Source organism: Thalassophryne amazonica, chromosome 7, assembly GCF_902500255.1.
Source record: "Thalassophryne amazonica chromosome 7, fThaAma1.1, whole genome shotgun sequence".
Taxonomy (NCBI): Eukaryota; Metazoa; Chordata; class Actinopteri; order Batrachoidiformes; family Batrachoididae; genus Thalassophryne; species Thalassophryne amazonica.
The window spans coordinates 42,348,898-42,362,741 of record NC_047109.1 but is presented as its reverse complement, the minus strand read 5'-3'; the positions used below and the strand labels follow the sequence as shown (position 1 = coordinate 42,362,741).

The window sequence follows — 13,844 nt, the reverse complement described above, 5'->3', positions numbered from 1 at the left end:
GATCTGCACTAAGGATCTTGAACTACTCTGGCTTTGTTTAAGGCCATATCATCTGCCTAGGGAAATACATCAGATCAGGCTTTTTGTTGTGTAGATTGTGCCCTCTGCAGACACGATGGCTGCAGCTACTTTGATGCATGAGCTAGTGTCTCAGGCACAGGCAGAAGCTCCAGATGCTACTAACTTCATAATGTGTGATTTCAACCTTTGTAGCCTTAAGGAGCATCTACCTTCGTATGTACAATATGTCACTTGTCGCACGCGCGATAAAGCTTGCCTTGATCACTGTTATGGAAATATTCAAGACGCCTTCTACTCCAAAGCCTTGCCTGGTTTGGGGAATTTGGATCACAACATGATCAAACTAGTGCCTGCCTACGTGCCATGGCTTCGGCGCGAGAAAGCAAAGAAGCTTGATGTTAAATGCTGGGCGGCAGCCACCACTGAGGCACTCCGGGATTGTCTGGAGTGCACGGACTGGAATGTAGTGACGGATGGGACTAGTGATGTCAATGACACGGTGTTTGCCGTGTCAGGCTACATGCAGTTTTGCAAGGAAGCAATCATACCCCAGAAGACGATTAAAATGTTTCCTAATAATAAACCTTGGGTGACTCCTGAGTTAAAGCAACTTCTCAACCAGAAAAAAATGCATATTTAAAGCAGGAGGAAGTATAGAGGAGAGAAAATGTGCAGTAAAAGATCAAAATCATGGTCATGGAGTGTAAAGCCACATACAAACGTAAACTTGAAAATTATTTTAAAACCGATGCAAGGAAAGCATGGCAGGGTGTTCAAACTATCATAGGATATAAGCCTAAACAGCATCCAATGATTGTAGATAATGAACTTGACATGGCAAATAAGTTAAACATTTTTTATTGTAGATTTGACACACATGATTTTAGAGCAGAACAGTCTCAGATTAACATGGAAATAAAAGGCATGGATGGTGTGAATACTGACATTTCTGTTGACGATGTCAAGTCTTATTTTATATGTATAAACCCCTGGAAAGTTAGTGGGCCTGATGGTATCTGCAGCAGGACACTCAAGATGTGTGCAGATCAGTTGGCACAGCCCTTCCACAGACTGTTTCAGCTGTTATTGGACACTGGAGTGGTTCCTAATCTGTGGAAGAAATCTCTTATAGTGCCTGTGCCAAAAAATAATAAACCTAAAGTGCTTAATGATTTACGCCCAGTTGCTCTTACATCTGTAGTTATGAAATGTTTTGAGAAGATTGTTTTAAAAAAGCTTCTTTCTGAAGTCTCGCCTCTTTTAGATCCATATCAATTTGCCTATCAGTTTGAGGGGGGTGGAAGTTGCATTGCTGACCTTGGCATACAATGTCTATGAACACCTTGAACAGTCAAAAAGCCTGGTGAAAATTTTGTTTATTGATTTTAGCAGTGCCTTCAACACAATTCAACCCCATTTAATGGGGAAGAAACTGTTAAATCTTGGAGTTAATCCCAGACTTATTTTATGGATACTTGACTTTTTGACCAATCATAGTCAGCAAGTCCATTTTAACTCATGCATTTCATCTGTACAAATCACTAACACAGGAGAACCACAGGGGTGTGTTTTGTCACCAATACTTTACACCTTATACACAAATGACTGTCAGTCCACATCTCCAGCCCACACATTCTTTAAGTGTGCGGATGATACAGCCCTGGTGGGTTTTTTACAGTCTGACCTTCCATCTGTGGAAGGTTTTGAAAGGGAGGTACAAGGTTTTATTCAATGGTGCTCTGATAATTATCTAATTGTCAATGTAAAGAAAACTAAAGAGATGGTGATTGATTTCAAAAAGAAAGGTACAATAGTGTATCAATCTAGGCTCAATGGTGAACTAATAGAACAAGTCCCATTTTATAAATATTTGGGTGTTGAAATTGACAATAAGCTTTCTTTCACAGAATGCGCTCTAAATAAATCTTATAAATTGCAGCAGAGGATGTTTTTCCTTAGGAAAATGAGTCACTTTAGACTGGACAGCTACATTTTACAAATGTTTTATAAAGCTCTTTTGCAGAGCATTCTGTTTTTTGGTCTCATCTGTACTTTTGGTAATATGCATGTGAAGGATCATAAAAACTTGCAGCGTATTATCAATGTAGCAAGTAAAATCATAGGCATCAACCAAGCATATGTAGCTCAGTTGTACAATGAGCTCATCCTCAACAAGATAGACCACATCCTCAGTGATGCAACACATCCTCTATTCCCAAAATTTGTGAGTAGCCACAAGTCAAGTGGCATAATTCTGCAAAGACAGATTAGAACAGAGAGGTATAAAAAGTCCTTCGTGCCTACAGCAATAACATTATACAACAACAGATTCAAAACGTCTGTGTTATCCTGACTTGATTCCAGGCCCATTTTAACTTGTCTACCTCAAATCATAGATCCTGGTTTTATTTATTTGCTTATTTATTATATATTTTAGGATCTGCGAACATTTTGTATTTTATGATATATGTTTTCTGTTTTTGTGTGGTTTGTTATTTGTGGTACGTCCCAATCAGTTTTTTGTCTTTTGGGTTATAACATATGTTGTAAGACAAGCAATGATGACCACATGAATTTCCCCTGGTGGGATAATAAAGTTTACCTTGAATGAATGAATGAATATCACGTATTGGCCGAGGTGAACTCCATCCTGACCAGGTCCACATAATCATACACCTCATCAAAAGTCTATAATTATATATTATTGCATATCCCTTTACATACTAGCTGTATTGAGTTAGTAATTGCTGATGGATAAAAACTGTTCTTAAATCTGCTTGTCCTTGCTTTAATTGATCTGAAAAGTGTCCTGTATGATGGTAAGGACTTTTTGGAGACAGAGGGATCTATGAATTTCTTCAAGTGTGGGAAGAAGGCAACCAATAATCTTATCGTGTTAATGACTATGGTTGAGCCGGATACACATAAAGCATTTTTGAAGAGTATGAGCATGATACTCGTGCTGAAGGAAAATTCTCATTGGCTAACTGACTTTTTTCACGCTCTGTGATCGGCCAGTCACACAGCACCCACCCCTCTGTACACAGACACATCTGTCTGCGGCTTCTCTCACACGCACAGACAGGATCTCTCTCTGTGCTTGGCTTGATTCTGCCTGACATTGCTCTCAGTACTCCTTACGTTTTCTTTACCTCGCCTTTTTTCAGTCTGTATGATATTTAAAGTTACTTGGTGAACTTGTTTCATATCGTACGTAATGCTTTTCACAAGACAAAGCTTAAAACGGCTCGTGTTGCGTCGGTCACTGCCTCCACTCCGGTCGTTTTTTTTTCTTTTTTTTCTTTTTTTTAGTGAACATGGCTGACATATTATTTCTCTGTTTGCCATCACTGGATGTTTGCATGAATCACCAAATTCACACAGATCATTAAAAAATAAACAGTCTTACAGACCACTTACACACATACACACATATAGCTGAACACACAAAGTAGCCACTAGGCTATAATATACAGTACATATGTCGCAGACATGAACGAGTGAAGCTTGTCAGCATCTCGCCATGTCATTTAGGTTCTTCAGACTTTATTTTGAGTAAATGCTTCAGGGAGCATTAGCATGGCAAAAACCTTTCAGCTTCTGCCCCCCATACTCTCCACCTTTTTAAGCATTTTTCTTTTTTTTTTTGCTTTTCAGCTGACCCCGCTCATTACAGCCCTCTTAACCCCCTGCCACTTTAAGCATTTTTTTACACTTATATACATGCTGTCCATATTCTTGAGCTGCTTAGGTGGGTAGGGAGAGTTCCCATGGGATAAAAAAGCTTTTCCACCTACCATCCCTGGTTCTCAAGACCAGGCACCTAAGTGGCTCTACTCTCTCTCTCTCTCTCTCTCTCTCTCTCTCTCTCTCTCTCTCTCTCTTTTTTTTAAAGATATTTCGGTTTACCTTAGTAAACACTAGTAGAGTTCCACCTTAGATTTGGAATGTATAATAGAAGATATACCTTACTGAATTTTCATATCAATATGATATACGATATGACTATGATTTGACACAAAATGCAAAAAAGTAATAATACCACACTCATCATTAGGTTAGGATACTGTGCCTCAAAAAGTATTGGAACACTTGGAATTTCACACATTTTAATTTGTTTATGTCATTTTAAATAGAAGAAATACAAAAAAATAAAGTATTAAAATTTCTAAAATTATCTTCCTCAAACTCAAACTGAAAGCTAATCTCTAAAACTTGATAAAACCTGTAAATAATCTATATGCATATTTACACACACACACACATATATATATATATATGATTTGTTTAGTGCTTGGATGGTAGACCTCTTTGAACTGTGTGTTTCTCCTGGTAAAACATGAGTTGCGTCAGGAAGGGCATCAAGCGTAACAAGTGCTGAATACCATCCAAATCTGTCTGTATCTGCTGTGGCAACCCCAAATGAATGGGAGCCACTGAAAGTACAGCAACATATATATGTAAACGCAATATGTGCATGAAACTTCTGTCAAGATTTTGAACATTTGATCTTGTTTATTATTTTTAAATAGGAATCTCTAATTTAAAAAAATGTATAAAAAATCTAAATTCTCCATCACCTCTTGATCCCATAAAGAAGTAGGAAAATATGTTGAGAAAGATTCCAGTATTTCATTTTTACCTTGAAGAACATCATCGTTGCACCATCTTTGACGACACCGTACTCAATCTTGGTCTGCTTGGCAATGTCATCAGCTGAGTCCACAGGTGAGTCCATTCTCTCCACAGTAAGAAAAGCTGCTAAATTAGCTGTGTAAGATGAAATTATGATGAGGGTGAAGAACCACCAGATCCCACCAATGATCCTCGTTGACAAGGCTTTGGGCATCAGCTCTGATCCTGCATAAAAAAACATGAAAGTCTTAAAACGGTGTGAAGTTTTACTGCACCACAATGTTGATGAATGTAAACATGCCATATTGTGTGAAATCAGTTTTTTCAACATTTTACAATTAAATATGGTTGGTACCCCATATTAAACATTCCCAAAATCCCATGCAGAAGCTCATGTCAGATTAGGTTAGGTTTGGAAGCATGTGCCGATACCACACATCACCACAACCATCACATCATGGAACCATCTTGTATCCTTAATAGCAACAACCCAGGTATGTGGCCCTTCGTCACTTCTTTAAAGTAGCCATCTGTAATCCACAGCCAGGTGAAATGTCGATATCCCCTTGGAGTTTTCAAGATGCCTGGGACCTAAATACTGAATTACCTGCAGGATCATGTCTTGAGAAGTGTGCCACATGGCCAAAACAACACAGATGATGTTTTATCAGTATGTAAGTGATGCACCTCACCTGAGTCTCCCTACATAACTGTTTGTTTAACACAAAGTCATTCCAGCAATATCCAAGGATTGTCAGAAGAGCTGTACTACATCAAATCATCAACTCAGGTCTCTGATTAGTGTCTAAAGCCTGGGTCCCACCGAATAATGAAGGATGAAGAAGGAGCTACGCATGGGTGTGTCACGATTATTCAAAGAATGACCCACGTTTTCATCACGTATCCACTATGAAGGTGCCACTATGTGCCTCTCTGTACCCCGCATGTGCCGCGTAGCAGCCTCTAGTGAGCCACGACCAACCTGTCATTACAGCCTCGAATGGCTCGCATCAGCCACACTAAGCCATGTAGTGCCATGATAGCGCCATGATAGCACCATGATAACGCCATGTTGGTGCACGTTTAGGCATGAGTTTGGTCCAAACCTCCAGCCCTCCCACACCTGGTCCCTTCAAAGTGTGGGTTTTCAAGTCACAGATTCACAGCAACATTTAAAGATGTCCCTTCTTTTTTTTTTAAACGCAGTCCAAAAATAGACACTCCATCACAGTTCCGCAGAGGGTTCCTGGAGAGCCGCCTCTGTGCTCATCACTGGCTCCGTGGCTCTCTGGCTTTTCTTCTGCGGCTTTAAACACACAAAACTTTATGTTTGTCCGTTTGTTTCTGCAAAATCGCTCTTTTGCACGCGCGCTGCTGTTGTCCTTTCATGAACGGCCGCCTCTGTGCTCTTGTGGGTAGTGGCTTCCTTTCCATCCGTGGCTTGCTGGCTTTAGTTTTTCCCTGGCTTTAAACACAGTCATTTTTACAATGTGATTCCACTTTTAACTTTGTGTTCATCCGTTTATTTCTGCAAAAGCGCTCTTTTGCGCGCGGTGCCATTCTGCATACAGAATGAGGTGGCCGCTTTAATTATATACACCTGTGGATCATTTTCAAAAAAAAAAATATATATATATATATTTCTTTATTTCTTCCACAGCTTACAAGTTATCATGATACAACTTTTAACTTTGTGTTATGTCTTCAAATTCGGTCTTTTGCACGCTCTCCACCTGTGTTTCCGCACAGCTTCTGCTCTCAAAATCATTCTTTTGTGAGCTGGCGTTCTGCCTAAATGCTCGTTTGAAGTGTGATGATGAGTCACTGCCTCAGTGCACACACACAGTGGAGCTCATGTGATCCATTAATTCTAGAAGTGATTAGAGGTGTTTTCAGCATCCAAGGTTTGACAGAAAATTATTAATCCGCTACAAAATAATTATTTTATATAGAGTCCAGCGCACACAGCAGGTGGAATTGTGTGCGCAAGAGGAGAGCCGTTCCAAAAATAGCCTCTCAGGTCCTGCGAAGCTGCCAGGCCCACGGATAATGGACTTTTAGCAGACTCGTAAGCACCACGGAAATGCTTCTAAGCCGTCGCAGTAACTCGAACACAAACTGCGCCACGCTGTTGTTGCTAAATTTTGAACTTCTTGAAATTAGCGTCACGCTCAGAGAGGAGCCTCGTTAACTGAAGATAATGCCTCTAAGAGCCACTCAGAGCCATGAAACTCCCACAACAGTTGAAAAAACCCTCTCGTAGCAAAGAAAACATGCTGCGTGGCTCCTTTTTCATCCTTCATTATTCAGTGGGACCCAGGCTTAAGTCTTACAAGCATACAGTGAAACAGGAAGTATCAGGATCTAAAGACTTGGACTTTCTTTCTACTGCATAGGCACGCGCATTGCGAAACACCATTGTTCAGGGACGATATGACTTCTTAAGCTTTTCCCATCTTCTCTCGATCTCCCTGGCTCTGGGCACATTGGCTCTGTCAACAGTCCTTGGGGACTGGAGCCTATCCCAGTGGTCACTGATCAAAAGGCAGGGTACATCCTGGATGGGCTGCAAGTCTATCACAGGGCTGACACATATAGACAAACAAACTCACTCACACCTATGGTACATTTCCAGAATTTTTACACAAAAATCAGTAATTTTACACTAATTTTACACTACCTGAACTCACCAGCCACTATATTAGGTATGCCTCTTCAACTGCTCATTGGCGTGCAGTTCAAATCATGCATAAATAGAAGTTTGTACACTCAAAAAAAGTGACTCATTGGAATGGATTTCCATCTATATTCCAAATATATGTAGGCCCAACTAAATTAAATTAAATTATCTTGCATGGATGTGCTTTTTTTGAGTTGGAGCTACATATATTTATTAGATGGAAATCCTGCATATAACTGAATTGAGTTCATTCAATGAGTCATTTTATTGAGTGTATCAACCAGGATTCTTCCCAATGCTGGCCAACTGTCTAAACTGAATAATCAGGGGAGAAAGGCCTTAGTCAGGGAGGTAACCAAGAACCCGATGGACACTCTGTCAGAGCTCCAGCATTCCTCTCTGGAGAAAGGAGAACCTTCCAGAAGGACAAACATCTCTGCACCAGTCAGGCATGTATGAAAGAGTGACTTGACGGAAGCTACTCCATAGAGAAGGCATGTGGCAGCCCACCTGGAGTTTGCCAAAAGACACCTGAAGTACTCTCACACCATAAGAAACAAATTCTCTGGTCTGATGAGACTAAGACAGAATGTTTTGGAATGAATGTCAGGTGTAATGCGTGGAGGAAACCAGGCACCATCCCTCCAGTGAAGCATGGAGGTGGCAGCATCATGCTGTGGGGATGTGTTTCAGCGGCAAGAACTTGGAAACTAGACAGGATTTAGGGAAAGAAGAATGCAGAAATGTACAGCAAAATCCTGGATGAAAACCTGCTCCAGAATGCTCTTGATTTCAGACTAGGGAAATGTTTCATCTTTCAGCAGGACAATGTCTGTAAGCACGCAGCCAAGATATCAAAGGAGTGGCTTCAGGACAACTTTGTGAATGTCCTTGGGTGGTCCAGTCTGAAAATGGCTGCGCACCGACGTTCCCCATCCAACCTGATGGAGCTTGAAAGGTGCTGGAAAAAGGAATGAGCAATACTGCCCAAAGATGGGTACACCAAGTCTGTAGCATCATATTCAAGAACATTTGAGGTTGTAATTGCAGCCAAAGGTGCATCAACATAGTACTGAGGGTGTGAATACTTATGTGCATGTGATTTCGTAGGGTTTTCTGTTTTTGTTTGGGTTTTTTTTAGTAAATTTACAAATGGTAATATATATATATATATATATATATATATACATTCATGTCATTGTGGGTTATTGTGAGTAGAATCTTGATGGGAAAAAATGAATTTCCTCCATTTCTTCCATTTTAGAATAAGGCTGTAACATAACAAAATGTAGAAAAAGTGAAGTTCTATGAATACTATCTGGATGCACTGTATCTTTAGTTGTGGCAAACCAAGTCAAGTTCAGCCCACATGAGCTGACAGTTCAGCCTCATACACTTTTAGTTGGTACATTTTTATAGTGTGCCCTGTTTAATTGCCGTAACTGGCACACCTGCTTCCACAGCTGAATTATCACCAATTCCACCCAACTCCTGTTTTTTTCTCTTTCGTGTCCAGCGTATTCACAGTCATTTCATTGTCTCTGCTGCCTGCTCTGTTCTGTTCCCCATGTTGACGTCTTTGCTGCTGCATCCCTGACGACTGGCTTTTTCCACATAAGCAAACAGAAGTGTAACTTATTGCAATGAAATAAAGCTTTCCTTTTGACTTACGTGGTCCTGACTGAATTATAATATGTGGTGCTTGCTTGCTTTGGAGTACTTTGACACTATAGCTTTCTCATCTGAAAGTTTTATCAGTACTGCAATTCCCACTATGGATTTGTTGACTCTGGATGAACAACATGTCTGGTTGGTTGTAGTCCGTTACTGAATTTAACATCTGAAATTGATTTTTTTTATTAGTGTAAGCATATAATTTGATATGTGAGCCTCATTTGTATAGCATGTAAGATATATCATTAGTTACCAAAGGCCAAATCAATAAACTGCAGCGTAACTATTAATTTCGGTAATTGATGTTATCATGATGTTGCAAAAAAATTCAAAGAACATGAGACATTTTGCTATCATTCTCCTCTGAAATACTATCACAGCTCAATTGGTAGTGCAAACAAACCATGAATATATCATAAAAAAGGGCTAAATAAGATATCGTCCCTAGCTTGACTGATAGCACACCGCTGCTTCAGCCTTGACTTTGAGTGGTTCTCTGCTGAGCAGTACTGTATTTACAATGGCTCAGTGACTGGTGTTAAAGTTGCTTTATATCTCATCTCTGACAACCTTTAAAATACCCTTGTGCTTTGTGCACTCTCTTACTTTACTCGGAAGATTTATGAGGGCAATTCCGAAGAGTAACAATCCCAGAGAAGGGGGCCAGTCTGGTCAGCTCTTTAACCTCTCCTACCAAATTTGATTGGATTTGTCCTTTGTGGTTTGACAAAGACTCAATGTAGTTCCAAACAAGGGAAGACAGCAGCATCCCTTAATTCACTGTGGCTTCAGAGTGGGAAGCTACACATGTATTCTCTAGTTGCACTGAAAATAAACTGAACCAACAGGCAACTCAACTGACTTCCATGCTATAAAGAGCTGCTGTCAGCAGGGAACAGTATGGGGCACTGCATCACAACACTAATAAATACAAAAAGCACATCAGTCACACAGTGCAAAGGAAATAAAGTGGTGTCGATATGTTATACATTTCCTTGTAGAAGGACCATCATGAAATACAATGAAATAAAAATGGACTTTCAGGGAATAAGACATGATGCTATTTCAGTAACCAAAGCATAACAGATAAATGCAGTATATATACTCAACAAAAATATAAACGCAACACTTTTGGTTTTGCTCCCATTTTGTATGAGATGAACTCAAAGATCTAAAACCTTTTCCACATACACAATATCACCATTTCCCTCAAATACTGTTCACAAACCAGTCTAAAACTGTGATAGTGAGCACTTCGCCTTTGCTGAGATAATCCATCCCACCTCACAGGTGTGCCATATCAAGATGCTGATTAGACACCATGATTAGTGCACAGGTGTGCCTTAGACTGCCCACAATAAAAGGCCACTCTGAAAGGTGCAGTTTGTTTTACTGGGGGGGGATACCAGTCAGTATCTGGTGTGACCACCATTTGCCTCATGCAGTGCAACACATCTCCTTCGCATAGAGTTGATCAGGTTGTCAATTGTGGCCTGTGGAATGTTGGTCCACTCCTCTTCAATGGCTGTGTGAAGTTGCAACGATGAACTGGAGTCAGGTCGAGACCCCAATGAGGACGACGGGCATGCAGATGAGCTTCCATGAGACGGTTTCTGACAGTTTGTGCAGAAATTCTTTGGTTATGCAAACCGATTGTTTCAGCAGCTCTCCGAGTGGCTGGTCTCAGACGATCTTGGAGGTGAACATGCTGGATGTGGAGGTCCTGGGCTAGTGTGGTTACACGTGGTCTGCGGTTGTGAGGCTGGTTGGATGTACTGCCAAATTCTCTGAAACGCCTTTGGAGACGGCTTATGGTAGAGAAATGAACATTCAATACACGAGCAACAGCTCTGGTTGACATTCCTGCTGTCAGCATGCCAATTGCACGCTCCCTCAAATCTTGCGACATCTGTGGCATTGTGTTGTGTGATAAAACTGCACCTTTCAGAGTGGCTTTTTATTGTGGGCAGTCTAAGGCACACCTGTGCACTAATCATGGTGTCTAATCAGCATCTTGATATGGCACACCTGTGAGGTGGGATGGATTATCTCAGCAAAGGAGAAGTGCTCACTATCACAGATTTAGACTGGTTTGTGAACAATATTTGAGGGAAATGGTGATATTGTGTATGTGGAAAAAGTTTTATATCTTTGAGTTCATGTCATACAAAATGGGAGCAAAACCAAAAGTGTTGCGTTTATATTTTTGTTCAGTGTATATACTGTAGTAGCAGCAGAGCACTAAAAATGTTATTACAAAACAGTGAAGCGTAAAGATGTTTGTGGGATTTGACTCAGTGGAATGTGATTTTTTTAAAAAGGTCACACTTTCATTAATGCAACCATTTGCAGTTAAAAATTGAGGTTTCATTTTAAATGTTTACATAATCTTATAATTCTGTGTCTGTGTATGTAGATTAAAATGGTTCATTTTAGATTCACGTATTTCATGAAAGCTCACGTGTAATTCTACCTGTACTGTGAGACAAATTGTTTATTTGAAACCAAACTGTTATTATTGTGATTATGTACCCTGTATGACTGCTGGGATAGGCTTCATTGGAGTGAGGGGGTATAGAAAATGGATTATTATTATTATTATTATTCATCTCATTGTGTATGAGGTACTTTAGGCTCCAAACTTTAAAATCTATTTTTTTAAAACACCTGTAAACCTCAGGGGCCTCATGTACAAAGCGTTCGTATGCACAAAAATGTGGCGAATGTCCTTCTCCACACTAACGTTCAGATATATCAAAAGTGAAATGACAGTGGAAATGTGTGGTGCACCACGCCAAGTTCATGCCTGGTGTACCCACGTTTCTACAGCTATTGCCAGCTATAGGTTCACTGCCAATACATAGAGGTGATGCTGGGAAACTGTTAGTAGTAGTGAAATAGTGTGAAAACAAGAAGTCATCACATTGATGTGCACACCAATGATGCACTTATGAACAATTAACACACCCACGTGTTTGCAATTATATGGGTGGATATAAAATGATGCACAAAGTGAAGATGAAAATGGCACTAACAAAGGCTCAGTTAGGGTTGTTAGAGGACCTTGCAAATAGTGCAATCTGAGGTGGGCATGTATTCAGGGAACACAAGATTTACTTGCGAATGACAGTAATTCTCATAAGCCTCATTCTCATAATAATAATTTTGATTACCAAGGCCACTGTTCCTGGAGTTGTGCGTAGAACTGCAGCCCTCGAGCGAATTACGGCGAGGAGCCAGGGTTGGTCTGTGCCCACACAGGTGCTGGGGTTTTTGACAACAGGGGCATTCCAGTGGGAGCTGGCTGATCGGTTAGGGGTGTGCCTGTCAACCTTGAGCCAAGCCATGCCAGCTGTGTGGGACACAATTATCGGAATGTCATCCAGGTACATGACATTCCAACATTAAAGTGCAATTTGCAGCGAGGACCGGTTTCCCAAATGTAATCAGAGCTATTGACAGCACACATATTGCTATAAAGCTGTCATTACTGATGAATTTATTTTTGTTAATAGGAAACATTTTCATTCCATCAATGGTCAAATCAGAAGTGATGTGCAAATATGAATTAGGTTGGGTTGGGAACAGGCTAGGGGCTGGCATGGTGTGCGATGGGTGGCAATTTACTGAAACTGGAAAAATGTTAGTGGGAGCATACACACGCACACACACACTAAAGTTAAAAAAGTGAAGTGCGCAGCGGCTGACAGTGTGTGGCATTCACAACATTTTATTGACAAATACTGAACACAGGGAGACAATAAGGTGCCTGTTAAGAAGTGCTGCTGCTGCAGATTCACCATCAAGAAAAAACACATTAGTAATAATAACAAAAACATATTTGAATGCGAACATGCCCAAATATGTCAGTGCTGGTTTTCATTCAGAAGAATTTCATGAAAAAAAAAATAAATAAAAAGATTTACTCTCGCAGCCATTCATCAAAATCATGTCACTGCTGCTGTAGTGATCATTTTCCTCACTGGGAAGACTAATTTGACTCCTGGGGGGAAGTGTCCCACTATCATAAAGCATTAAAAAAAAAAACCTTCAATCAAATGCTATACTTTTAACATGTGTCATGAATAATGATTATGTCTCGATGCACAGTTTAATGCCCCTCCACCCTCTGTGCCCACTGATTAGTTGTGCAGTTGCAAAATGACTCGTGACAAAGTTGGAAGTAAATATCCTGTATTGATGTAGTAAAATGTTATTATTCTCTTATGTAATCCACTACCTGGAGAGTAACATATGCACACCAACTTGCTAATATAGTATGGTTAATGGACTGCATTTATATAGCGCTTTTCCATCTGCATCACATGCTCAAAGTGCTTTACAATAATGCTTCACATTCACCCCGATGTCAGGGTGCTGCCATACAAGGCGCTCACTACACAACGGGAGCAACTAGGGGATTAAAGACCTTAGCCAAGGGCTCTCAGTGATTTTCTGGTCAGGCTGAGATTTGAACCAAGGATCCTCTGGTCTAAAGCCCAAAGCTTAACCACGAGATCATCACCTCTCCAGTATAGCAGTTTGTTTAAAATCAGTCTCCCATTGCCAGTATTTGACTCCTGACTGACTATTTACTGTATGTTGCTCAAAAATCCCAACTGAGTAGGAATAATAAGTGTTAACAGGCATTGAGTGGCATTGAGAACTATTGAGAAATTCATTTTCCTTTATTTTTCAAGATGGCTTTGTTATTATTTCATCAGCACCTCTTCAAATTGATCATTTCTGCTTAAACGTGGATTTGGCTGCTCAATTGATTTTATGCCAGGCTACAGTGTAGACTAAAATTAAAATACAATGCATATTGTGTTGT

At 40.2% G+C, this 13,844-nt stretch overlaps 1 protein-coding gene across 1 annotated transcript in view; it reads right to left on the bottom strand.

Annotated features, from left to right (window-relative positions):
* Positions 1-13,844, bottom strand: part of LOC117513832 (glutamate receptor ionotropic, kainate 3) — a 466,610-nt gene that overhangs the window by 10,379 nt on the left and 442,387 nt on the right. The window contains 1 exon segment of the mRNA XM_034174062.1: positions 4,664-4,881. Within this exon segment, the coding sequence (XP_034029953.1) occupies positions 4,664-4,881 (218 nt within the window).